Here is a 26,178-nt window from a genome sequence, read left to right on the forward strand (position 1 = left end):
AGCTGCTTCCTGTGCTTGGCCCTCCTATGTTGAACATAATAAACGGCTCTCTATCCACCGGATGTGTACCAAACTCACTAAAAGTGGCAGTAATAAAGCCTCTCTTGAAAAAGACAAACCTTGACCCAGAAAATATTTTAAAACTATTGGCCTATTTCGAATCTCCCATTCCTCTCAATTTTTTTGAAAAAGCTGTTGCACAGCAACTCACTGCCTTCCTGAAGACAAACAATGTATACGATATGCTTCAGTCTGGTTTTAAACCCCATCATAGCACTGAGATTGCACTTGTGAAGGTGGTAAATTACCTTTTAATGGCGTCAGACCGAGGCTCTGCATCTGTCGCTGGGCAATACGGACTTTCAGCTCCCTCCAAATATTTTCTACTGGGTTCAGGTCTGGAGACTGGCTAGGCCACTCCAGGACCTTGAGATGCTTCTTACGGAGCCACTCCTTCGTTGCCCTGGCTGTGTGTTTCGGGTTGTTGTCATGCTGGAAGACCCAGCCACGACCCATCTTCAATGCTCTTACTGAGGGAAGGAGGTTGTTGGCCAAGATCTCGCGATACATGGCCCCAACCATCCTCCCCTCAATACGGTGCAGTCGTCTTGTCCCCTTCGCAGAAAAGCATCCCCAAAGAATTATGTTTCCACCTCCATAGTGTCAGGACCCAGTTACGAACTCAGGTCTCCGGTGTGAGAAACAGTCACTTAGCAAACTGAGCCACTAATAGTCGGCAGAACCCAGAAGATGAGGCAGACACATCAGTACTGGAAACGGTGTTTTAATAAAGTAAAAAGGAAAGTTCTTCAGGCAAAAATATAAATCCACAACGTCAAAAGTAATTCCAAGAGAACAAAGGTAATCCTCCAACTCAAAAAGGTAAATCCACAAGGTGGTAGGTACAGCAGAAAAAAGCCTGAAAAGATCATCAAAAATAAATAAACGAGAACAAAAACAGAGTACCTATAGAGAGTCCAACAGGAGCAACAAATGTTCACAGCATCGCTGGGGCTGGGTGCTAACATTCAAACACAGAGCAAAGAACTGAGGAAAACTAAGGGTTTAAATACCTTCAAGGGAAACGAGGCACAGGTGCAAATCATAACTGGCAACAAGGGAAAACAAAAGGGTCAAAAAGCACAGTGGGGGCATCTAGTGACCAAAACCAGAACAACCCTGGCCAAATCCTGACACATACTTCACGGTTGGGATGGTGTTCTTGGGGTTGTACTCATCCTTCTTCTTCCTCCAAACACAGCTAGTGGAGTTTAGACCAAAAAGCTCTATTTTTGTCTCATCAGACCACATGACCTTCTCCCATTCCTCCTCTGGATCATCCAGATGGTCATTGGCAAACTTCAGACGGGCCTGGACATGCGCAGGGGGACCTTGCGTGCGCTGCAGGATTTTAATCCATGACGGCGTAGTGTGTTTCTAATGGTTTTCTTTGAGACTGTGGTCCCAGCTCTCTTCAGGTCATTGACCAGGTCCTGCCGTGTAGTTCTGGGCTGATCCCTCACCTTCCTCATGATCATTGATGCCCCACGAGGTGAGATCTTGCATGGAGCCCCAGACCGAGGGTGATTGACCGTCATCTTGAACTTCTTCCATTTTCTAATAATTGCACCAACAGTTGTTGCCTTCTCACCAAGCTGCTTGCCTATTGTCCTGTAGCCCATCCCAGCCTTGTGCAGGTCTACAATTTTATCCCTGATGTCCTTACACAGCTCTCTGGTCTTGGCCATTGTGGAGAGGTTGGAGTCTGTTTGATTGAGTGTGTGGACAGGTGTCTTTTATACAGGTAACAAGTTCAAACAGGTGCAGTTAATACAGGTAATGAGTGGAGAACAGGCGGTCTTCTTAAAGAAAAACGAACAGGTCTGTGAGAGCCGGAATTCTTACTGGTTGGTAGGTGATCAAATACTTATGTCATGCAATAAAATGCAAATTAATTACTTAATCATACAATGTGATTTTCTGGATTTTTGTTTTAGATTCCGTCTCTCACAGTTGAAGTGTACCTATGATAAAAAATTACAGACCTCTAAATGCTTTAAGTAGAAAAACCTGCAAAATCGGCAGTGTATCAAAATACTTGTTCTCCCTACTGTACATGTATGCTACGGTCACAAGACACAGGCCTCCTAATTGTCCGTAGAATTTCTAAGCAAACAGCTGGAGGCAGGGCTTTCTCCTATAGAGAAATGGTCTGCCTACCCATGCGAGAGACGCAGACTCGGTCTCAACTTTTAATCTTTATTGAAGACTCATCTCTTCAGTAGGTCCTATGATTGAGTGTAGTCTGGCCCAGGAGTGTGAAGGTGAACGGAAAGGCACTGGAGCAACGAACCGCCCTTGCTGTCTCTGCCTGGCCGGTTCCCCTCTCTTCACTGGGATTCTCTGCCACTAACCCAATTACAGGAGCTGAGTCACTGGCTTTCTGGTGCTCTTCCATGCCATCCCTAGGAGGGGTGCGTCACTTGAGTGGGTTGAGTCACTGACGTGGTCTTCCTGTCTGGGTTGGCGCCCCCCCTTGGGTTGTGCCGTGGCGGAGATCTTTGTGGGCTATACTCGGCCTTGTCTCAGGATGGTATGTTGGTGGTTGAAGATATCCCTCTAGTGGTTTGGGGCTGTGCTTTGGCAAAGTGGGTGGGGTTATATCCTGCCTGTTTGGCCCTGTCTGGGGGTATCATCGGATGGGGCCACAGTGTCTCCTGACCCCTCCTGTCTCAGCCTCCAGTATTTATGCTGCAGTAGTTTGTGTCGGGGACTAGGGTCAGTCTGTTATCTGGAGTATTTCTCCTGTCTTATCCAGTGTCCATTGTAAATTTAAGTATGCTCTCTATAATTCTCTTTTTTTTCTCTCTCGGAGGACCTGAGCCCTAGGACCATGCCTCAGGACTACCTGGCATGATGACTCCTTGCTGTCCCCAGTCCACCTGGCCGTGCTGCTGCTCCAGTTTCAACTGTTCTGCCTGCGGCTATGGAACCCTGACCTGTTCACCGGACGTACTACCTGTCCCAGACCTGCTGTTTTCAACTCTCTAGAGACAGCAGGAGCGGTAGAGGTGCTGACCTGTTGCACCCTCGACAACTACTGTGATTACAGTGCCTTGCGAAAGTATTCGGCCCCCTTGAACTTTGCGACCTTTTGCCACATTTCAGGCTTCAATAATTTTGCACACCCAATTTTTCAGTTTTTGATTTGTTAAAAAAGTTTGAAATATCCAATAAATGTCGTTCCACTTCATGATTGTGTCCCACTTGTTGTTGATTCTTCACAAAAAAATACAGTTTTATATCTTTATGTTTGAAGCCTGAAATGTGGCAAAAGGTCGCAAAGTTCAAGGGGGCCGAATACTTTCGCAAGGCACTGTATTATTATTTGACCATGCTGGTCATTTATGGACATTTGAACGTCTTGGCCATGTTCTGCTATAATCTCCACCCGGCATAGCCAGAAGAGGACTGGCCAACCCTTATAGCCTGGTTCCGCTCTAGGTTTCTTTGTAGGTTTTGGCCTTTTTAGGGAGTTTTTCCTAGCCACTGTGCATCTACACCTGCATTGCTTGCTGTTTGAGGTTTTAGCCTGGGTTTCTCTACAGCACATCTAGATATCAGCTGATCTAAGGGCTTTATAAATACATTTGATATCCGTTCTTTCTTTTGCAGCTTTGTATTTAGAGTGACTCAACAACAATAAAATGTTATTTGTCATATGCACTGAATACAACAGATGTAGATCTTACAGTGAAATGCTTACTTATGTCATGGTTTTCTTCCTCCTCTGAAGAGGTGAAACAGGGATCGGACCAATACGCAGGGTGGTAAGTGTCCATGGTTTTAATAGGAAACCTCAAACATGAGCACAACTACAAACCGTGAAAACAGTCCCATGTGGCACTGACACAGGAAACAATCACCCACAAAATACCCAAAGAATATGGCTGCCTAAATATGGTTCCCAATCAGAGACAAATATTAACACCTGCCTCTGATTGAGAACCAATCTAGGCAACCATAGACTTACCTAGACACCTAAACTGAACACAACCCCATAAATCTACAAAAAACCCTAGACAAGTACAACACAAAAATCACCCATATCACACCCTGGCCTAACCAAAATAATAAAGAAAACAAAGATAACTAAGGCCAGGGGCCTGTTGCACAAAAGTAGAATTAAGACATCCGGGATAAATGACTCATCTGAGCTCAATGAAGCCAAAACATGTGCGTCCAGGCTTAATTGGTTGCACAAAGACCAAGCCAGGATGAGCAGACACGGATTCATTAAGCCAGGTGAAACCAATCCTGGATAGGTGCGCGCTCACGGCTCACTCAAATAGACCCCGCCACAGATCACAGATTAACTGATTTACCATGGCAACTAGAGCCGCGTACTTTTCCCCGTCGGAAGCACAAATCCTCATGGAGGCATACGAGGAGGTAAAAGATATAATTAAGAAGAAAGGCAACACCGCCACAGTGATAAAGCAAAGAGAAAAAGCGTGGCAAAGTATTGCAGACCGCCTGAATGCGTAAGTAGTGCACAATTACACACTCACCGCTCCGCTGAAACATCACAATTACAATTCAAATATTTAATTCACATCTCCAAAAATGCAGTTGTACTGTAATTATGAAACGGTAAATTTTTTTATTGAAATGCACTGCAGATATGAGTGAATTGTGTAAAGTAACTCCATCACACTGTATAAAGCTATGATAAATTTTTTGATATTTTTACTGAAAACAAGACAAAAATACCAAGTAATTTTTTGCAGTGTGACTCCATTAAATGTGTGTGTGTGTGTGTGTGTGTGTGTGTGTGTGTGTGTGTGTGTGTGTGTAGATTAAACATGAACGGGCCAAAACGGACATGGCAGCAGGTCAAAATCAAATACAAGAACATTCTGCAGAATGGTATGGTCCCTGACTAATATTTAACAAAGCACAAGCATATATTGTACCCAGAAGGTGCCTGCTCACACATTGTCTGTACTGTTTTAGCAGTGAAAAAGAATACCCACAGACAAGGCACGGGTGGTGGGTCACCAAAGGCTGACCTTACCCCAGCAGAGGACATGGCCTTGGAGCTAAATAAAGGCAGGCCCGTCTTAGAGGGGATCCCTGGGGGGAAAGAGACGAGCATAGGTTCCTCCCAAGATGCCACCCGCTTCATTCAAGGTATGTCCTTCCATCTCTACATGGGATACAACCACATTCATATTGAATCAATTTGGACTGTCTGACTTTGGTTTACCTATTGCCTTGCAGTGTCTGGCAGCACTGTGTTCCTGTTAGAGCCACCAGCACAAGCACCAGACGATGCTGATCCAGTGAGTACTCCATCAAAGGCATACTGTAGGCCTGGCATGTCTTGTCTACTAGCTTCAATATGAATCCGATTAAATGTGATAGGGTGAAGGCCCCAGTGCAGCAGCAACAGCACATGATGGAGACGATGATGAGGAGGAGACCATCTCTCTGGATTCCAGAAGGCATGAGGTATCATGTTAAGACTGTGAAAGTACTATTTACTCTACAATGGTGAGGAGTCCTCATCATAATCAAAAAATCTAATTTCTTTTACAGGACCCAGATGCTATACAGTGGGAAAACCAGCCTGGCAACATAGTGCGTATTAATAAAAGGACACCACATCCTGCCAAATTCCAGCTGCGCTAATTGTATTGTGTTCACAGAGCTCACAAGCTATCAGAAAGTTGTATGGCAACCACCTCCGGCGCCAAATAGAACTGGCAGACATAGACATTCAGTACAAGAAGAAAAAGATGGAAAATCTTGCACTGGAGTTCGAAATAAAAAAGAGGACAATTAGGAAACTGGACCTTGAAATAAAAAAACTTGAGAGGGAGGTGAGATATGCCTTCAATGTACACTGTATGCTAACTGTAACACAAATGTATTAATCATTATTTTTCTTTCCTCCCCCAGCTCCAAGAAGATGACACAGCTCAAAATAAAAATTAGGTATATTCTCGTAAAGTCAAGTGAGCCATGACATATGAGCTCTTATTGTGAGCACACAGGACGGTGGCATCTTTCTAAGTTTTTTTTTATTTTCCCAGCAATCAGTACAACCAAGTCATCGTTATAAGGCATCGCCCTCTTTTGCCCACCCCCCCAGCACCAGGTGTGGCCACTAGCCTATATGAAGGCCCAAAATTGTGTGTTCCTTTCTGCTCTGACAATGGCATGCCCATTCGTGCGAGATGTGGTGGATGAAGAAGCACTTGTGCTGAGGAGAGCCTTCAGGCGAGAAAGGGTCTTCAGGGACCGGTTGGACCCACTGGCCTTCCCTGATGACCATCTATATGAAAGATACAGGTTTTCTGCAGATGGCATCAGGTATCTATGCAGACTACTGGGTCCCAGGATTAAGCACCGCACTGCACGGAGCCATGCACTGAGTGTGGAGCAAATGGTTTGTGTGGCCTTGCGCTTTTTTGCTAGTGGAGCCTTCCTGTACTCAGTGGGGGATGCAGAACAGCTGAACAAGGCCACAATTTGCCGCACAATAAGGAGTGTGTGTCTGGCTATCAAAGCATTAGCAGATGTCTTCATCTCCTTCCCTGGCCACAGAAGACTCTGTGACATCAAAGAGGAGTTCTATAGGATTGCAGGTAAGAGGATCTACAAATTACAGGACAACTGTTAACACATAGTAGGATACTCATTACTTTGTGTGACAGGTTTCCCCAATGTCATTGGTGCAGTGGACTGCACACACATAAGGATAAAAGCCCCCTCAGGTGCCCATGAGGCCGATTTTGTGAATAGGAAATCCTTTCACAGCATTAATGTTCAGGTGAACATAACTTTTTGATATTGTCCATTGACGAACACTCTGCATTGCCAGTGATGTGCATTGATTGGTGTAATATTCCTCATCTTATGATTTCAGATGGTCTGCAATGCTGACTGTGTGATCAGCAATGTTGTGGCAAAATGGCCTGGCTCAGTCCATGACTCCAGAATCTTTCGGGCCTCTGAAATCTATCAGTGCCTATCACAAGGTAAGCCACACAACCCCTATTTATAACCATCATGGCTGTGTCAAGAATATCACTGTGTTTATGAGGTAGTAATGATGAGATTTTGTGTTGACAGGTGAATTCTCTGGTGTGTTGCTGGGAGACAGGGGGTATGGCTGCCAGCCTTTTCTGCTGACACCTTTCACAGACCCCCAGGAAGCACAGCAGGCCTACAACCATGCCCATGCCAGGACCAGGGCCAGAGTTGAAATGACCTTTGGCCTCCTGAAGGCACGCTTTCACTGCCTTCACAAATTAAGGGTCAGCCCTGTTAGGGCATGTGATATTACTGTGGCTTGTGCTGTCCTCCACAATGTGGCCTGCCTGAGGAAGGAGAGGGCCCCCAGAGTGCCACCAGCCATGGACTGGGACAATCCGGCAATCTTCCCTGATGACGACAGTGGTCGGCTGCTGAGGGACCAATATGTGTTGAATTATTTTAGTTAGTATGTGTGCTTTCAATTTTGGTTAAATATGTCCTGCGGTGGCAGAGGAATTTGGGTTTTTTGGGGTTCGTTTTTAGACGAATTTGGCCTCTTATGATGTTTGTGCGGTATACTGTGTGTAATACAAGGCTGCAGGGTGGCTACTGCATCCATTCATTTGTCTGTTCAGTTGATGTGTATGGATTTGTCCTGCATTTATTTTAGTGTGCAGACATGCAGGGTGTGTTATATACAGACCTTTGAATGTGTATGTATCATTTTGTATTAAATGCTTGGATTCTGTGCTTTCCATCTTGTAGAGTCACTGTGACTTCAGTTTCGAAAGGAGCTGATGGTTTACCTGCTTTGTTTTGTCCTTATTCAATAAAGGAACATAATGTTACACATTGTGTTTTTATATTCATATGGAATGTGTATTTGTTTATATGACAGAGTACTAGGGCCACACTGAAGAAAAAGGATAAAGTCATAAATTTATGAGGCTGGTTCTTTCTGCAGAAAAGCTACATATTGTTTTTACAGTTTTGATACTTATGACAATGTGATACTTAATATTCTGGCACATCAGCATGTCTTTGTTTATGAAACCATACTGAAGTACAATTTCACGAAATGCCCCACATCTGTCATTTTAACAACTGTCCTCCTTTAAAACAACTGGTTACAATATTATGACTTGTGTTTTTTTCCCCTCTGTGGCCCTAATATTCTATCATTTTATATATAGCCTTATAGTCTATGGGAAACTGTAAATTATCTAATGATAGCAACATCATCTAAAAATCATTTTTTATCCAAAATCATTGAAATTAATGATCACAAATGTTTAAATAATAACAGTGGGTCTAGTTATATGTGATAATGTATAGTGAGCAGTGAAATAACTATTGGTTTCCATTTGTGGTGACTGCTGACTGACATTAGGGATGAGATTAAATAGATCCTGGAATTTAGCCTGGTCTGGAGCAGGCTAGCTCCACAGAATAAATCTCCATGGTAATTTATACCATAACATATCCTCCTGCCCCCTATCCATCTTTAGTGCAACCGGATTACGGATCAATTGAGCCAGGATCACCAAGATATCCTGGCTTAATCCCTTATCCTAGTTTTGTGCAACAGGCCCCAGGGTGTGACAACTTACAAGCCCTTAACCAACAATGCAGTTTTAGAAAAATAAATAAATAGAAATATAACAAATAATTAAGGAGCAACAATAAAATAACAGTAGCGAGGCTATATACAGGGGGTTCCGGTACAGAGTCAATCAGCGGTTAGACGAGGTAATATATACATGTAGGTAGAGGTAAAGTAACTATGCATAGATAATAAACAGAATGTAGCAGCAGTGTAAAATGGGGGGTGAGGTGGGGACAACGCAAATAGTCTGGGTAGATTAGCAGTTAAGATGCCTTTTTGACCTAGACTTAGTAGCAGAGAGAACCGTCTATGACTGGGGTGGCTGGAATCATTGGCATTTTTTTGGGCCATGCTCTGACACCGCCTGATATAGAGGTCCTGGATGGCAGGAAGCTTGGCCCCAGTGATGTACTGGGCCGTACGCACTACCCTCTGTAGTGCCTTGCGGTTGGAAGCCGAGCAGTTGCCGTACCAGGCAGTGATGCAACCATTCAGGATGCTCTCGATGTTGCAGCTGTATAACTTTTTGAGGATCTGATGACCCATGCCAAATCTTTTCAGTCTCCTGAAGGGGAAAAGGTTTTGTTGTGCCCTCTTCACGACTGTCTTGGTGTGTTTGGACCATGATAGTTTGTTGATGATGTGGACACCAAGGAACTTGAAGCTCCCAACCTGCTCCACTACAGCCCCGTCGATGAAAATGGGGGTATGCTTGGTCCTCTTTTTTCTGTAGTCCACAATCATCTCCTTTGTCTTGATCAGGTTGAGGGAGAGGTTGTTATCCTGGCACCACACTGCCAGGTCTCTGATCTCCTCCCTATAGGCTGTCTAGTTGTTGTTAGTGATCAGGCCTACCACTGTTGTGTAATCGGGAAACTTAATGATGGTGTTGGAGTCGTGCTTGGCCATGCAGTCATGGGTGAACAGGGAGTACCTTAGGCTATGCTTTGGTTACATGAAATGATTACTGAATATATGGAAAACAATAAATACATGTAGTGGATAGTCGTTACCTCCCAAACATCGCGCGATTTTTATTTTGTTACACAACATTTTGACCGAGGAGGGAAGGCATGTAGTTTTTTTCTCTCAAGTAAATTATTGATGGGACATGATAGACAAAACTAGTCTAGTAATCCCTTGAAGGTGGGTCTTTGAAACTGTTCCGTGTTTTCCTGACATGGAACCAAAGTGAACTTCGAAAAGTCCACATACGCTGTGGCCATATACAGTACATTATTACAATATGTAATAATTGAGTATGTTTAATTGTTGTATCGGTAACGTATGTTCGAAATGCGACTTGGGTTGGACAAAAAAAAGCAACGAACTATTTTGATTGACGTTCAGAAACCTTGTCCAATCAAAAACATCAGGGCGAGTTATTGGGCGGGATTTATCTGTCAGGAGACAGGAAGAGCGAAACGGGGGTTGTGTAGATAGCGAATATAGCTAGACTTGTAGCACAGCACGACGATCTGCAGCGTTGTTGTACTTTTATAATCATGACATCTACTCTTGATGATAGCGAAAAAGAAAAGGTACGTTATGAGCGATGTATTATCGTCTTTGTTAGCCAACTACCTAGCTCTTCGCTTAATGTTAAATATCCAGCTAAATGTAGCCTATATTTTAGCTAGCGAGGAAGTTTATGAGATGCTCACTTGCTTAAAACGCAACTGCAGTATTTAGGTAACGCTATTCATACAGTCAGCTATCTATGATAAATTTCGCTGGCTAGCTAATAACCTGAAAATAAGGTTGCCCGGCTAGCTAAATAGCTATCTAGAGGAATCAACAGCTGCAGTCTGTTGAAAGCAACAGTCTAACTTATAACGTCAACGAGTATTGGAGGCTGTATAGAAATCATTCTACCACCATCTTTGGCATTGGCCTAGCTAGCTAACTACTTCACAAATGAATGTTGTCACAAGATGTCTTATCCATTATTGTATTGTCACCACCCCAGGCTACTTTAGTTTGCCAAGTACTTGATGTCGTAGCCTTTAAAAGTGTTCCACTGCCTCTGACATGATAGTTGGGCTTGTATGGCACTGCACTTTCCCAATAACTCGCTGGTTTAATTTCTGCTTTTCCTGTTTACCCCATTACTATTTTGAATTATATCTGGCTAGAGGGCTATTGATTTTAGAATATGGATCACAGACCACTGATCTAACCATTGCCTTTGGGGACTTGCAACGTGGCAGTAAGAGGCTAGTTTAGTCCTGGCCAATTACAGAATAACTCAGATGGCTTACATATGGACTGGTGTGGAATTGGACAGGCCTGTGGTTATTTTATTTTCTGCAAAAAATTGTCTTTTCCTCTGAGACTTTCCAGAGGAGACTTACTCTGCTTTATTTCGGTTGACTCTGTCAAGCTTAGTAGCAGAGTTCGGGTAGTAGTATGGTGAAACACTGAGGCTCAGTGGGTCATTCACACAGGAAGTACTGGCTAAATTGTTAGAGAATGGTGGTGCTTGCAACGCCAGGATAGTGGGTCAGTTTCCACTAGGGCTACCCATACTATCAAGGCTTCTCCTACTCAAACAAACAGCTGTTAAGATGGGAGAAACGTAGCCTTGAAAATAATGACCATAGGGAGTGGTAGGATGGCACAAACAAATTCAGGACCATGCTAGGAGAAATGTGCGCTAGCTAGCAGACTCTTGCGAACACTGACTGACCCTTTTGGGAAATCAGCTGGAGTTATTGCTTCAAGTACGGTGTGTGTGTAATTCAATCCCAAGGATATATATATATATAGTTGAAGTCGGAAGTTTACATGCACTTAGATTGGAGTCACTTAGGTTGAAACTCGTTTTTCAGCCACTCCACAAATGTCTTGATAAAATATAGTTTTGGCAAGTCTGTTAAGACATCTACTTTGTGCATGACACAAGTCATTTTTCCAACAATTATTTACAGACACAGTGAATTTGTCTGAAATAATCTATCACAATTCCAGTGGGTCAGAATTTTACATACAGTAAGTTAAATGTGCCTTTAAACAGTTTGGAAAATTCCAGAAAATGATGTCATGGCGTTAGAAGCTTCTGATAGGCTAATTACATTATTTGAGTCAATTGAAGGTATACCTGTGGATGTATTTCAAGGCCTGCCTTCAAACTCGGTGCCTCTTTGCTTGACATCATGGGAAAATCAAAAGAAATCAGCTAAGACCTCAGAAATTGTAGACCCCCAGAAGTCTGGTTCATCCTTGGGAGCAATTTCCAAATGCCTGAAGGTACCATGTTCATCTGTACAAACAATAGTACGCAAGTATAAACACCATGGGACCACGCAGCCGTCATACCGCTCAAGAAGGAGACACGCTCTGTCTCCTAGAGATTAACGTACTTTGGTGCGGAAAGTGCAAATCAATCCCAGAACAACAGCAAAGGACCTTGTGAAGGTGCTGGAGGAAACAGGTATGAAAGTATCTATATCCCCAGTAAAACAAGTGCTATATCGACAGCCTGAAATCCCGCTCAGCAAGGAAGAAGCCACGGCTCCAAAGCCGCCATAAAAAAGCCAGACAACGGTTTGCAACTGCACATGGGGACAAAGATTGTACTTTTTGGAGAAATGTCCTAGTGTCTGATGAAACAAAAATAGAACTGTTTGCCCATAATGATCATTGTTATGTTTGGAGGAAAAAGGGGGAGGCTTGCAAGCTGAAGAACACCATCCCAACTGTGAAGCATGGGGGTGGCAGCATCATGTTGTGGGGGTGCTTTGCTCTAGGAGGGACTGGTGCACTTCACAAAACAGATGGCATCATGAGGGTGGATCTATTGAAGCAACATCTTAAGACATCAGTCAGGAAGTTAAAGCTTGGATGCAAATGGATCTTCCAAATGGAATATGACCCCAAGCATACTTCCACAGTTGTCCTTAAGCCATTTTCTCAAAGTCATGGTGTTGGAGTGGCCATCACAAAGCCCTGACCTCAATCCTATATCAAATGTGTGGGCAGAACTGAAAGCGTGTGCGAGCAAGGAGGCCTACAAACCTGGCTCAGTTACACCAGCTCTGTCAGGAGGAATGGTCCAAAATTCACCCAACTTATTGTGGGAGCTTGTGGAAGGCTACCTGAAACGTTTGACCCAAGTTAAACAATTTAAGGGCAATGCTATCAAATACTAATTGAGTGTATGTAAACTTCTGACCCACTGGGAATGTGCTGAAAGGAATAAAAGCTGAAATAACCTTGTCCTTTACCCTGTTCCCCCTTGTCTTAGGCACGCTCTGTGTCTGTGGACCTTAACAACGACGCTTCTCTCCTCATCGACATTCCTGATGCACTCTGTGAACGTGACAAAGTCAAGTTCACTGTCCACACCAAGGTAAAAACAGCAACTCCACAGTTCCAGTTCTTAAGCTAAGGGTCACCGCTAGTTCCCTCACTTTCCTGTCAGTTATTCAAATGATATATAATGCTCTTCGTGTCCAGCAGGCTAGAACTACAGCCTATGTTGTTTCTATGTCGAATGTGGTTGTCTTAACTATCTTAGTTGAATGATGCACTGCAAGTCACTCTGGATCAGTGTCAGTGAAAAATAAATAACAGTAACTGTCTCTCTCTCAGATGTCTTACTTCTAAAGTATATTACAACCTTGTGTTAATGCACTTTAAATGGAGCTTGAATTGTCTTTTCTGTCAGACCACCCTGAGCTCCTTCCAGAAGCCAGACTTCTCTGTTCCTAGGCAACATGAGGACTTTATCTGGCTCCATGACGCGCTGGTTGAGACTGAGGACTACGCTGGGCTCATTGTGAGTGACCTATTAAGTCCACCACATACACACACACACTGGTTTGGGACTACGCTGGGCTCATTGAGTGATTTGAGTAGTAGAGCTGGGTGATATGGAATAAAAGACCATATCGCAATAAATTGCCTGGATTGATGCGATAATGAGTAGTTTATAACATTTTAATGTACATCACAGATGTTTATCTTTATCCTTAACTACTAATACTAGATTGATGGTGGTTTCCATCAGTTGTCCCATTAAGTGACCGAGATTAGCAAACATATTTAATTTTAAACTTCTCTATCAGCTACTTATCGTAATGAACGATATCAGCAAAATGCCTGTGATAAGTGGTCTGTATTGATCATTTTCAGTTTATCGTCCCAGCTCTATGGAGTAGTCTACGGAACATACACACACACACTGGTAAAACCCTGGATCACTGATATTCTAACTTCCGCGACGCATATAAGGCCCTCCCCCGCCCTCCTTTCGGGAAAAGCTGACCACGACTCCATTTAGTTGCTTTCAGCCTACAGACAGAGACTAAAACAAGAAGCTCCCGCGCTCAGGTCTGTTCAACGCTGGTCCGACCAATCTGATTTCACGCTTCAAGACTGCTTCGATCAAGTGGTTTGGGATATGTTCCGCATTGCGTACAACGACATTGACGAATACGCTGATTCGGTGAGCGAGTTTATTAGAAAGTGCATCGGCGACGTTATACCCACCGCAACAATTAAAACATTCCCAAACCGGGGATTGATGGCAGCATTCGCGCGAAACTGAAAGCGCGAACCACTGCTTTTAACCAGGGCAAGGTGACCGGCAACATGACCGAATACAAACAGTATAGCTATTCCCTCCAAGGCAATCAAACAAGCTAAGCGTCAGTGTAGAGTCGCAATTCAACGGCTCAGACACGAGAGGTATGTGGCAGGGTCTACAGTCAATCACGGATTACAAAAAGAAAACCAGCCCCGTCGTGGACCAGGATGTCTTGCTCCCAGACAGACTAAACAACTTCTTTGCTAGCTTTGAGGACAATATAGTGCCACTGACATGGCCTGCTACCAAAACCTGCGGACTCTCCTTCACTGCAGCCGAGGTGAGTAACACATTTAAACGTGTTAACCCTCGCAAGGCTGCAGGCCCAGACGGCGTCCTCAGAGCATGCACAGAGCAGCTGGCTGGTGTGTTTACGGACATATTCAATCAATCCTTATCCCAGGCTGCTGTTCCCACATGCTTTAAGAGGGCCACCACTGTTCCTGTTCCCAAGAAAGCTAAGGTAACAGAGCTAAACGACTACCGCCCCGTAGCACTCACTTCCGTCATCATGAAGTGCTTTGAGAGACTAGTCAAGGACCATATCACCTCCACCCTACCTGACACCTTAGACCCACTCCAATTTGCTTACCGCCCCAATAGGTCCACAGACAACGCAACCACACTGCACACTGACCTAACCCATCTGGACAAGAGGAATACCTATGTGAGAATGCTGTTCATCGACTACAGCTCAGCATTTAACACCATAGTACCCTCCAAACTCGTCATCAAGCTCGAGACCCTGGGTCGCAACCCCGACCTATGCAACTGGGTACTGGACTTCCTGGTGGGCCGCCCCCAGGTGGTGAGGGTAGGTAACATCTCCACCCCGCTGATCCTCAACACTGGGGCCCCACAAGGGTGCATTCTGAGCCCTCTCCTGTACTCCCTGTTCACCCACGACTGCGTGGCCATGCACGCCTCCAACTCAATCATCAAGTTTGCGGACGACACTACAGTGGTAGGCTTGATTACCAACAACGACGAGACGGCCTACAGGGAGGAGGTGAGGGCCCTCGGTGGTGTCAGGTAAATAACCTCGCACTCAACAAAATAAAGGAAGGAGATGATTGTGTACTTCAGGAAACAGCAGAGGGAGCACCCTCCTATCCACATCGACAGGACAGTAGTGGAGAAGGTGGAAAGTTAAGTTCCTTGGCGTACACATCGCAGACAAACTGAATTGGTCCATCCACACAGACAGCATTGTGAAGAAGGCGCAGCAGCGCCTCTTCAACCTCAGGAGGCTGAAGAAATTTGGCTTGTCACCAAAAGCACTCACAAACTTCTACAGATGCACAATCGAGAGCATCCTGTCGGGCTGTATCACCGCCTGGTACGGCAACTGCTCCGCCCACAACTGTAAGGCTCTCCAGAGGGTAGTGAGGTCTGCACAACGCATCACCGGGGGCAATCTACCTGCCCTCCAGGACACCTACACCACCTGATGTCACAGGAAGGCCATAAAGATCATCAAGGACAACAACCACCCGAGCCACTGCCTGTTCACCCCACTATCATCCAGAAGGCGAGGTCAGTACAGGTGCATCAAAGCAGGGACCGAGAGACTGAAAAACAGCTTCTGATCTCAAGGCCATCAGACTGTTAAACAGCCACAACTAACATTGAGTGGCTGCTGCCATACATGTAAAAAATGTATCACTAGCCACTTTAAACAATGCCACTTAATAATGTTTACATACCCTACATTACTCATCTCATATGTATATACTGTACTCGATACCAGCTACTGCATCTTGCCTATGCCATTCTGTACCATCACTCATTCATATATTTTTATGTACATATTCTTTATCCCTTTACACGTGTGTGTGTAGGCTAGTAGTTGTGGAATTGTTAGGTCAGATTATTCGTTGGTTATTACTGCATTGTCGGAACTGGAAGCACAAGAATTTCGCTACACTCGCATTAACATCTGCTAACCATGTGTATGTGACAAATAGAATTTGATTTGACACACCACTTAATTACAGTATAGTTCACACTCGCAGCCAATGCTGCCACTGAATGTAATTTCACAAGTTCACTGTCAGGACATGTGAGTGTAATTTGAAGGTGGAAGGGACTCCGTTATCTGCTCAAATATTTTATTTTAAATACCATCGTCTATCAGCTGAGTTCTATTGCAGGGACATGCCTGTGTAGGAAATCTTACTAGAAGCTCCATCTGCTCTCCTCACCCCTACCTCCGCATCTCCCTCTCCTCAACTACACCTTCTTCTCTGCCTCTCCTCTGCCCTTGCTCCTTTCCCTCTTTCCTCTCTACCTCTCTCCCTTTCCTCCATTACTCCCCCTCTGCTCTTTTCCTCCCCATCTCCCTGTCTGTCCAGATCCCTCCAGCCCCCCCGAAGCCAGACTTCGAGAGCCCAAGGGAGAAGATGCATAAACTGGGAGAGGGAGAAGCCACCATGACCAAGGAGGAATACACCAAGATGAAGCAGGAGTTAGAGGCGTGAGTTCTGACCTTTCCTCCTTTACCCCTTGTCACTGTGTCCAAGCATAATCGGCACAGTTCTGCGTATTTAAATGTTGTATTACGATTCCTGTGGGAATGATTCTGGTGATCTCAAGATTGTGTATCTGTATGTGTACTCTCAGTTGGTAATTTGCCATCTTCTGGCTCTCTCTCCCAGTGAGTACCTGGCTGTATTTAAGAAGACTGTACAAGTCCACGAGGTATTCCTGCAGCGACTATCTTCTCACCCGATCCTGAGCAAGGACAGAAACTTCCAGATATTCCTGGAGTATGACCAGGATGTGAGTTTGACACTTGGAAAAGGAAGCGAAGAAGACAGACTGCGTATTTTCCAGCAGTACTGACTTCCTAGTTAACTGCTGAGTCGTGTTCACTCGAGCACACCGTTGAAAAACATTTCCCAGTTCAGTTAGTACATCCAGTCATTTTCTTCTGTTTTGTGCCTAGTGAACACGAGGGGAATAGAGGGAGGGGGATGGATGCTTTTTGTTTTATGCTGCTCTGTCTGTATGCTATGTCTTGCTTGTTCTATGTTGCTATTGTCTATATTGTAATTGTTTTTAATAACCTGCCCAGGGACTGCGGTTGAAAATTAGCCGGTTGGCTAAAACCGGCACTTTTACTGAAATGTTGATTAATGTGCACTGTCCCTGTAAAAATAAAAATAAACTCAAACTCATGGGTGGGGGATAGAGGAAGATAAGCAAGCAGACCTAGGGCACATCCTGCTGCTGAGTTCCGCTCTATTTCCAAACCACTCGGTCAGTGGAGCTTCGAGTCAGCTAGGGTCTGCTGAGATGGTTTTGTTTGTCCTTTTGGGAAATGTTATACAGGCATTTTATAAAATTATTAGGAAAAACCCTAACACTTATTGTAGTTCTTACTCCCTTTCTTCATTCCTATGTGGAACTAAAGGCAGCGCCACAGCTATTGTAGCTTACGTAATCAATTTTACATTGCAAACTTGTTCTGTGGTCTCAATGGCTAACTAAATCATTTCCCTCCCTGTGATTGGTCCACGTAGCTGAGCGTACGAAGGAAGAACGCCAAGGAGACGTTTGGGAGTTTCTTTAAGAACATGGTCAAGAGTGCTGACGAGGTCATCATTTCTGGGATAAAGGTAGGTGTGGCCTCCTCGCATATCATACAATACTAGCCAAGTTTGAGAGCATCACATCTGAGGCATTGTGGGTAAATTGTGACTGACTGACCTACAAACAATTTATGCAAGGTGATTTCAGGATCAGTCAGCAGTTGCCTGCATTGTCAAACAAGCCCAATGCTTTTATTGTCCATTTCCATGAAATGTCATCTTGTGAAATCAGCAATGCATTACAAACCAGATGCAGAAAGTCAATGCATTACAAACCAGATGCAGAAAGTCAATGCATTACAAACCAGATGCAGAAAGTCAATGCATTACAAACCAGATGCAGAAAGTCAATGCGTTACAGTAGCAGACTTCAACAAAGAGAAACAAATGCAGCTACAAATCAAAGCTGAGCAGGGACCTTCGTATCCAGAATGACTGGCTTTGTGGTTTTTTTGTGTGTCTTAGGCAGAAGGTTGTCTTTTAAATATTTTTTTTCTTGCAGGAAGTAGATGATTTCTTTGAGCAGGAGAAGACCTTCCTGCTTGATTATTCGTCCAAGATCAAAGACTCCACTGCCAGGGCAGAGAAGATGACCCGCTCTCACAAAAGTAAGACTATGAAATCAACAACAACCAACTTGAATTGGAGCTTTTTGAGTTATTGATAAGAAGTTGTTTTTTTCCCCCCTTATATCTGTCTCAATCACATGTAATTTATAAAGCCCTTTTAACATCAGCAGTTGTCACATATTGCTTTGGAGATACCTAGCTGCAATGCTGGACTTGGGACTAAAATAGGTGCTGGTACTGTTTTTATAGTTGCAGAAGCTCCACAATACTTTAGTGCTAATATTCTATGAGAGGAACAGAATATTTGAGGTGCTGGTACTCAGCTCCTGCCCAAGTCAAAAACTGCCTTACCTAAAACTCCAAAGAGCAAGCAATACTGATGCAGAAGCACAGTGTCTAGGAAAAACTCAAAGGCGGGAACATAGAGGAACCGAGGGGTGGCCAGGCCTCTTCTGGCTGTGCCGGGTGGAGATTTAAGAGTACATGTAGCCATTAAGGCCAGATTGGTTTAAGACATTTAAATGTTTATAGATGAACAGCAGGATGTGTGTTATCATTGTGTGGTGTCACCAAAGTGGTGCAACTTCTTACAGTATGTTACCAATACTGAGTTTTATTGATTGCTTGGAATTCACAGCCATTGACCCTTGGCCTCAGGTCGACCACCTAGGATACCATGTTTTGCATTATGGTGACCCCTAACCTCTTGAAGTCCTTCAGGGGCTGAGTTCAGATTTAAAGTGGGCCAAGAATTTAGATTTTAACATGTTGTATTTTGTCTCAGATGTTGCTGATGATTACATCCACATCTCTGCCACTTTGAACAGTCTCTCTGTCGATGACAACACCGCACTTAAAAAGTGAGTAACAATATGAATACACTATAGTTCGAGGTTTACGAATGGTGCCGTTGTTTCCTCAAGCCAACTACGGGTGGCTTATTCTCGGTTAACCCAGAACTAAAGTCCCGCGTAATTGGTCAGAAGCTTGATTAAGTTCTGGGATCATACGTGTTAAGAGAAGAGATGCTAGAATGAGGAGCGGAACCAGAACAAGGAGCCCCAACCTCTCTCAGCAAATTACGGGGAATTATTATATGGGCAAAATGACCCCACCCCCACCCTTCTGAAATTCAGAAAGATGCGAACACCTGCAAAATCATGATTTGTCCAAATAATCAGTGATTGAGAACCCAAGCACTGGAACTATTGCTGCTTGTTAGCTATCGGTGCCCATAGTATAAAGATCGATCTAGGGTACCATGTTTGTTCATGTAGTCTAGCTACAAGAGTTTATGGGTTGCTAAATGAATGGTTTACATCACCCAATATCAGCGACAACAAATTGTGACTTTTCTCAAGTTCTCATGGTCTTGTCTATTCCCTTCAGGCACCTTGAGAAGTTTGCAGACCTGTTTGAGAAACTAAGGGTAAGAACCACAGTGCTGGTCTTCTGCACTTCTCAACCTGGACTGTTTTTCTATTCATTGTATGTTTTTATATAATCCTCTTTTGTCCATCTCCATGCAAATTCACATTTTGTGAGGTCAGCAATACATTTAAACACGTGTGCATTTTGCTTTTGTGAGCTGTGCAAATGTCTACATTTTTTTTTACAAGTTAGTCATTTAGCAGACACTCATATCCAGCACGACATGCAGGTCATCTTAAGATAGCTAGGGGAGACAACATTTCTGTCATATCTGCTTTAGAGGAAAATTGTACTTACTATCAGCAAGGTGCTAGTGCTAGTTGGAAATGTGTGTGTGTGTGTGTGTGTGTGTATATATATATATTTACATTTTTAAAATGTTTATCTTATGTTCTTTGAGCATGGCGGTAGCATTGATGTTGTATCTATTTGGTCCTGCCTGTAGAAAGTGGAGGGCAGAGTGGCGTCAGACGAGGAGCTGAAGCTCACGGAGCTGCTCCGTTACTACATGCTGGACATCCAGGCAGCCAAGGTGAGCCACGTCTAGTCTGTTTCTCTCTCAAAAAACCTCAGCAACTTCTTATTGAATCATTAATTATTTTCTTAGTCACGTGGAAACACGGTAGGCATGCATATTACATGCATTCTCTGAGAAATGCTGTTTGTGTGTTAACCACTACATGTGTGTCAGGACCTGTTGTACAGGCGGGCCCGGGCCCTGGCTGACTATGAGAACAGTAACAAGGCCCTGGACAAGGCCCGGCTGAAGAGTAAAGACATCACCCAGGCTGAGGAGCACCAACAACAGTGTCTGCAGAAGTTTGACAAGCTCTCTGAGTCTGGAAAAAGAGGTTTGTTTAAGACTGTGGGTTTGGGCTAACATGTTCTTCCGTAATACAGTACAGTGAGTAAACTGACAGTATGGTCTTCTCCTCCCAGAGCTGACCAGTTTTAAGGGCAGGAGAGTGGTGGCTTTCCGTAAGAACCTAATAGAGATGGCTGAACTGGAGATCAAACACGCCAAGGTCAGTCAGGGTGCACAGAGTTCTTTTTCCTTCCTGTGTTTGAGATTTTTTTTCGGGAATATGCAGTAATGAAATATAGGGGGAGGGCAGAGATCGAATGACCCAATTAGAAGCCGTGGGATACAATCCCACTATCACTAAACTGTTATGTGCTACAGGAGGTGTTCCCCACTAGACCAACCGCAGACACAACACTCTACTTTGTTGGTACTTTTCTCAGTGATGGACTGGACTGTTCAGGAGCTTTCAGTGGATATTATATATGTAGCAACTATGAGCAAAATGTAGTTCATGTTATGTGGTACATTGTGCCCTGATCCTTGTGAAATGTCTGTTGAATGGATATGATACTGATATCCCTGTTCTCTCTGTAACCACAGAACAACATGGCTCTGCTGCAGGGCTGCATTGAGCTTCTCAAGAGCAACTGAACCTCCTGTCTCCTACCAATCCTCCCAGACCACCAGACCACCACCCACTGACCGGCTAGCCTGGGTGCCAGTCTGTTTTTTGCTGTCTTGCCAACTCCGTATGGAACTGTCATGCAGAACTGTGCCAATGGCGTAGACAAAAGCACAAACTGATCTGGAACCAGGCTACTGACCCAGCCTTTGAGAAGGGAACCTGGATACCCCTTCCCACCACACTCTACCCCCAGGGGACCTTGGGTCGTGTTCATTAGGGCACATGGTAGAAAAACATACATTTGCAAAAGAAAAGGAGCCTTTCTTATTGCACAGGATTAGATAGTCCCTCACCGTTTCACTCGATTTCGGAGCATTTTGTGCCTATTAAACACGATCCTGGGTACCTCTACCCCCAAATGATGCCATTTCAGAAACCTGCACAGGAACCTGCAGCCGTCTGTTTGCAGTCTGTCTGTTTTTTAGTCTGTCTCAAGGTTTACATAGTCCCTGCCCACCTGTCAACCCACCTCTTTCTACTCTGCCTCATGTCCCATGGAACACTCACCTTTTGTGATGCCAGCAATGCGGAACAGGGAGAAGGTAGCCGCTTGCATTGTCTTCTGATATTCCTCTTCATCTGGGCGCCTTTGTAAATTCACTCTGGCTATCTACTCTGATTTCAGAGCGCTCTCGTCTGTGTGCCAGAATGCAGAATAACTGATGAACGAACGCTCAACACCTGTTGAATATGGCCGGTGTCCCTAAACATTGGCAAAAAAAACGTAATTCAATTGCTGCACAGTTAGTCACCAACGCTCGATAACGTGAAAACAGCCTAACCACCTCTGACCACTTTACTTGCCCTAGCAGAGTGAGGTTTTCTATCATTTATGTCTGGAAGTAACTAGCAAGCTAATTTACTTTAGCCAGTTAGCAATCTGACAACGCTCTGAATTTACGAACGCTCCGAGCGCACTCTCGAGGGCCCTTTGGCACTCCAGAGTGAATTTACGAATGCACCCATATTTTTTTCTATTCTGGATGGATTACTCTATCCTTGTATTGGATTTTCCATTTTTAACAATGTTGATTGTGGAATAATAGCCTCATTGTGATGTTTTGCATGCTTTTCACGGCACACTCTAACTAACCCCGTTAGGTCCCGCACTTTTATATCTGGGTCGTGTTCATTAGGGAACTCTGTAGCAAACTGTTTTGCAACAGAACACAAGTGTTTAATTTAGGTGGAATTTGGACCTACTAAATGTGAATCTGTAGCTTGAATGTGAATCTGTAGAGTTTAACTAGGCAGAGTTGTTTCGGAATAACCTGAGATTTTTATGGTGCGGGTATAGCGATCTATAACTTTCTTATTGCAACTCCACTTTAAACCAGAAATACTCTGAGGAATCACATAGTGAATAACTGACAACTGAGCTCAGCTACTGCTTCTCTGGTTTGTAATGGAACAGTTTAAAAGGTCCTATTCATTAGGCCACTGTGTAGCAAAACATTTTGCAATAGAAAATGAAAACAATTTCTTATTGGACCAGTTCAGATTTTCCTTCGGTTTTGTGCCTAGGGAATACGACCCAGATGGAGCAACTGTTCATAAAGAACATGTAAAGTGGATGGAAAAGGGAAAGAGATTAACTTAGTGCCTAAATAAAGGTTCTTATGACTGTGTCCCAGTTGTCCACCTTTCTACCAAAGTGTGCACTTGCACACTCTCGTCCTGGATTAAAATACAGTTGGTTGATATAAGCATTGGCTGATGTGAGTTTCCACCACTGTTAAATCCATGACAGGAAGTGGGAGAAGAGTGGAGAATTGGGACTTAAATATATATCTCTGAGATTAGTCTGGGCCAAACTCTCAAACCACCAGTAAAGTGAAGTGCTCTTTTTCATGGTTAGGAACGCTGAGTAGACACTAGTGTATCTATACTGTGTGGTACCACACAGAAATGCTTTGGCCATTCCTCAGGAATGGCTACATGGCTCTTCTCACATTCGTCTACATTACTCCCAGTAACTGGAGCTAAATTCTTAAGATTCACATTGCTTTTGACAAGTTTACTTACACATAATATGGACCAATAGATTATTTTCACCACAGCCCGTGTGAGTGTCGGGACTGGTAGTTGTCCCTTTATCAAAGTTGACTGCCAAACTTGTGATACGTGACTTTATTTTATTTTTACCCCACCCTCTCTTCAATCTGCTATGTCTAGTGAGTGCCAGGGAGCACTGGTTTCTGTACTCATTGAGTGAATGTTCAGTGGACTAGTTTGAGTCAGTGAAGTCCACCCGTAGTAGCTAACTACTGTATACTTATGAATCACGTGACACACTTCCTGCTGTGTGGGTGAGGCCAGCAGCAGGTCCTAGTCCACTCACCCTTCAGCCAGTTGCTCTAGAGAATTTCCATGGTAACGGCATTATACTCAGATGTTTCACTTTAAAATGTATGTCAATGTTTAACTTAACTTTGTTTGATATTTCCACTGAAAAGTTTACAGAAGCATATTTTACAGGAAGAACTGTGTAGATATGTTTGGTAACAGAATAAGATTTTACTGTAATTCTGTTACCTGATCTTTGCATCTGCCCAGTTTATCCAGTAATTTATTTATTTCTCTAAAATGTTTAAGGTAGTTGTATGGTTTGTTAAACTTAATGGATTTGGCTTGACATACATTTGAAAGTTACCGTAGGATTGCGCTCTGTCAAGTCAGCCCAATCATTACATTGCATATGTAGCCTGGTCAGCTGGGAAGCTTCATGCATTATATAGTTAACATTAAGCAAGCATCAAGCACTAGACTTGTATTGGCTATTGGAGAGTAACTCTGGTCCTAGCACTTATTCAGAGGAGTTTGACTGACTCATGTCCTTCAGCATCTGCTTGAAGCTGTTTGTTTCAATTCTAGAATGTTCTGCCCTAAGTGTGCACTTGTTCACTGCCCTTCATGAATTTGAAAGAGTCTGACATGCTTATACCAATCCAATGTTTTTAATTGTGTGATGAGGACGAGTGTACACTACCAGGATAATTGTGATGCAGAGAGTAGACTACATGACTGTGCACTTCATTGATTTCCTGTTGTTTACCAGTGGCCTACTCCACCTGCTTACAGAGCAACACTAACCTAACCAATCCACCAATCCCCTTGCTTCTTACTGCTGATGCAGTATTTGTTTTTAAGCAATTAAGTTTGGCGTCGCCTATATTTCTCCTATTGCTTTTTGTTACTGACAGAACCTTTGCTAGTGCTAAATTAGCCTGGGTACCAGTCTGTTTCTGCCCTCTTGCATACTCCTTATGGATTTGTCATGCCTGGTCTGGCTTTACGACATGCAATGGTGTTGGCAAGAGCACTAACAGATCAGTGACCAGGCTATGCCTACACTCATTAACCTGTGAAATGGAAAGGGTTCATATTGAAACAAAAATGATTGAATTCTTTGAATTGCTTAAGAAAAGAATGAGTGCACTATGAAGGTGGTAGTTACTTAGCAATCATTTCCAAGCCCAGAGAGAGCTGTGTTTAATGAAATATGAAATGTTTTTTGCTAATTGAATGTATTTCTAATGGATTACAACTGTGTGAAATACTTCTTTACCTAGTTCTTTTTCTTACGGAGAGTCTACATAAAATTTTAAAAAATGCAATAATGACATTAAATAAATCCTACTTTCCCAAAATACATACTGTGTTAGTATCGGTAATCACTCTGATACTATGGACTCGTTCAAGACAACTCAGAATTCTGAAATTTCTGATTTAGAATATATCAGAATGAACCAATAAGCTCTATGCAACAAAAAAACATTATGCAAATTTGAAGGTAGCGTCAACTGAAATTCAACTGTCACTGGGACCATGGCATCTTCACACCAGCAGGTGGTGCAGTCTGCATGCTGAAGAGGATAGGAGAGTAGACAACCTAAACTACTAATATCTGGAAGTTTTTTATTTTTTTTACGCACTGGTTTGCCTTTTCTCATCTCACAATAGGCCATGTCAGTTGGTGTAGGGAGTTTTGAGGTATTTTTATGCACAATGTTAAATGCATGAATAGACCCTATCACCTCAACACTACTACGTAATGACGTACTTTCTCTCAGAGCGTTGCCACTATACTGTTGAACCTACAGTATGTGTCTGTTCTGACTTCCCCTGCTCACAGTAAGGGCCACAGTAGGACTGTCATTGGCAATGCTGATTTGATGACAACATCTTTGGGAGTGTCATGAGAAGGTGGTGTATATTTATGCTGGAAAAGACTCCCAGTTGCAATGCCAGGTGCAGTTTCACCCTGGACTGTAAGTGGAACTTAACTTGACTAACTTTACTCAACTGTAAGAGGAACTTTCATATCTTAGAACAGTGAACTGTGTATGTGTCGCTGTGTCCTTCCGTGTGTCAAAATGTTTGGTCACTCATCCTGTGTCCTGAGATAAGACTGGGACAGACAGTCTGCTGTCGTTTACTGTAGGTGAGTGGAGAGGAAATGCCAGTGTGCCTCAGGGACTTGTCACTATCAAAACACACTGTGGCTACATATCTTGCTTGGTGAGAGCTTCTTAGCAACCACTACTAAACAAACCAAACAAACCAGTGGGCCTACAGCCTGAAATACACTGGCCGAGCTCTTTACAGCCCTGTGCTGGGGCCTCTGAAATACACTGGCCGAGCTCTTTACAGCCCTGTGCTGGGGCCTCTGAAATACACTGGCCGAGCTCTTACAGCCCTGTGCTGGGGCCTCTGAAATACACTGGCCGAGCTCTTTACAGCCCTGTGCTGGGGCCTCTGAAATACACTGGCCGAGCTCTTTACAGCCCTGTGCTGGGGCCTCTGAAATACACTGGCCGAGCTCTTTACAGCCCTGTGCTGGGGCCTCTGAAAT

At 43.8% G+C, this 26,178-nt stretch overlaps 1 protein-coding gene across 1 annotated transcript; it reads left to right on the plus strand.

The window, feature by feature from the left end:
• The first annotated feature begins 10,061 nt into the window (after nt 1-10,061).
• Nucleotides 10,062-24,975, plus strand: snx5 (sorting nexin 5). Its single transcript, XM_020495622.2, has 13 exons — nt 10,062-10,191; nt 12,897-13,001; nt 13,320-13,430; nt 16,595-16,716; nt 16,898-17,021; nt 17,765-17,860; nt 18,336-18,441; nt 19,187-19,262; nt 19,792-19,831; nt 20,279-20,365; nt 20,525-20,684; nt 20,773-20,858; nt 21,239-24,975. Exons 1-13 carry the CDS (start codon nt 10,156-10,158, stop codon nt 21,287-21,289), a joined length of 1,200 nt encoding a protein of 399 aa, XP_020351211.1. The 5' UTR covers nt 10,062-10,155; the 3' UTR covers nt 21,290-24,975.
• The last annotated feature ends 1,203 nt before the right edge of the window (nt 24,976-26,178 follow it).

The sequence above is a fragment of the Oncorhynchus kisutch genome, linkage group LG11, assembly GCF_002021735.2.
Source record: "Oncorhynchus kisutch isolate 150728-3 linkage group LG11, Okis_V2, whole genome shotgun sequence".
Classification (NCBI taxonomy): domain Eukaryota; kingdom Metazoa; phylum Chordata; class Actinopteri; order Salmoniformes; family Salmonidae; genus Oncorhynchus; species Oncorhynchus kisutch.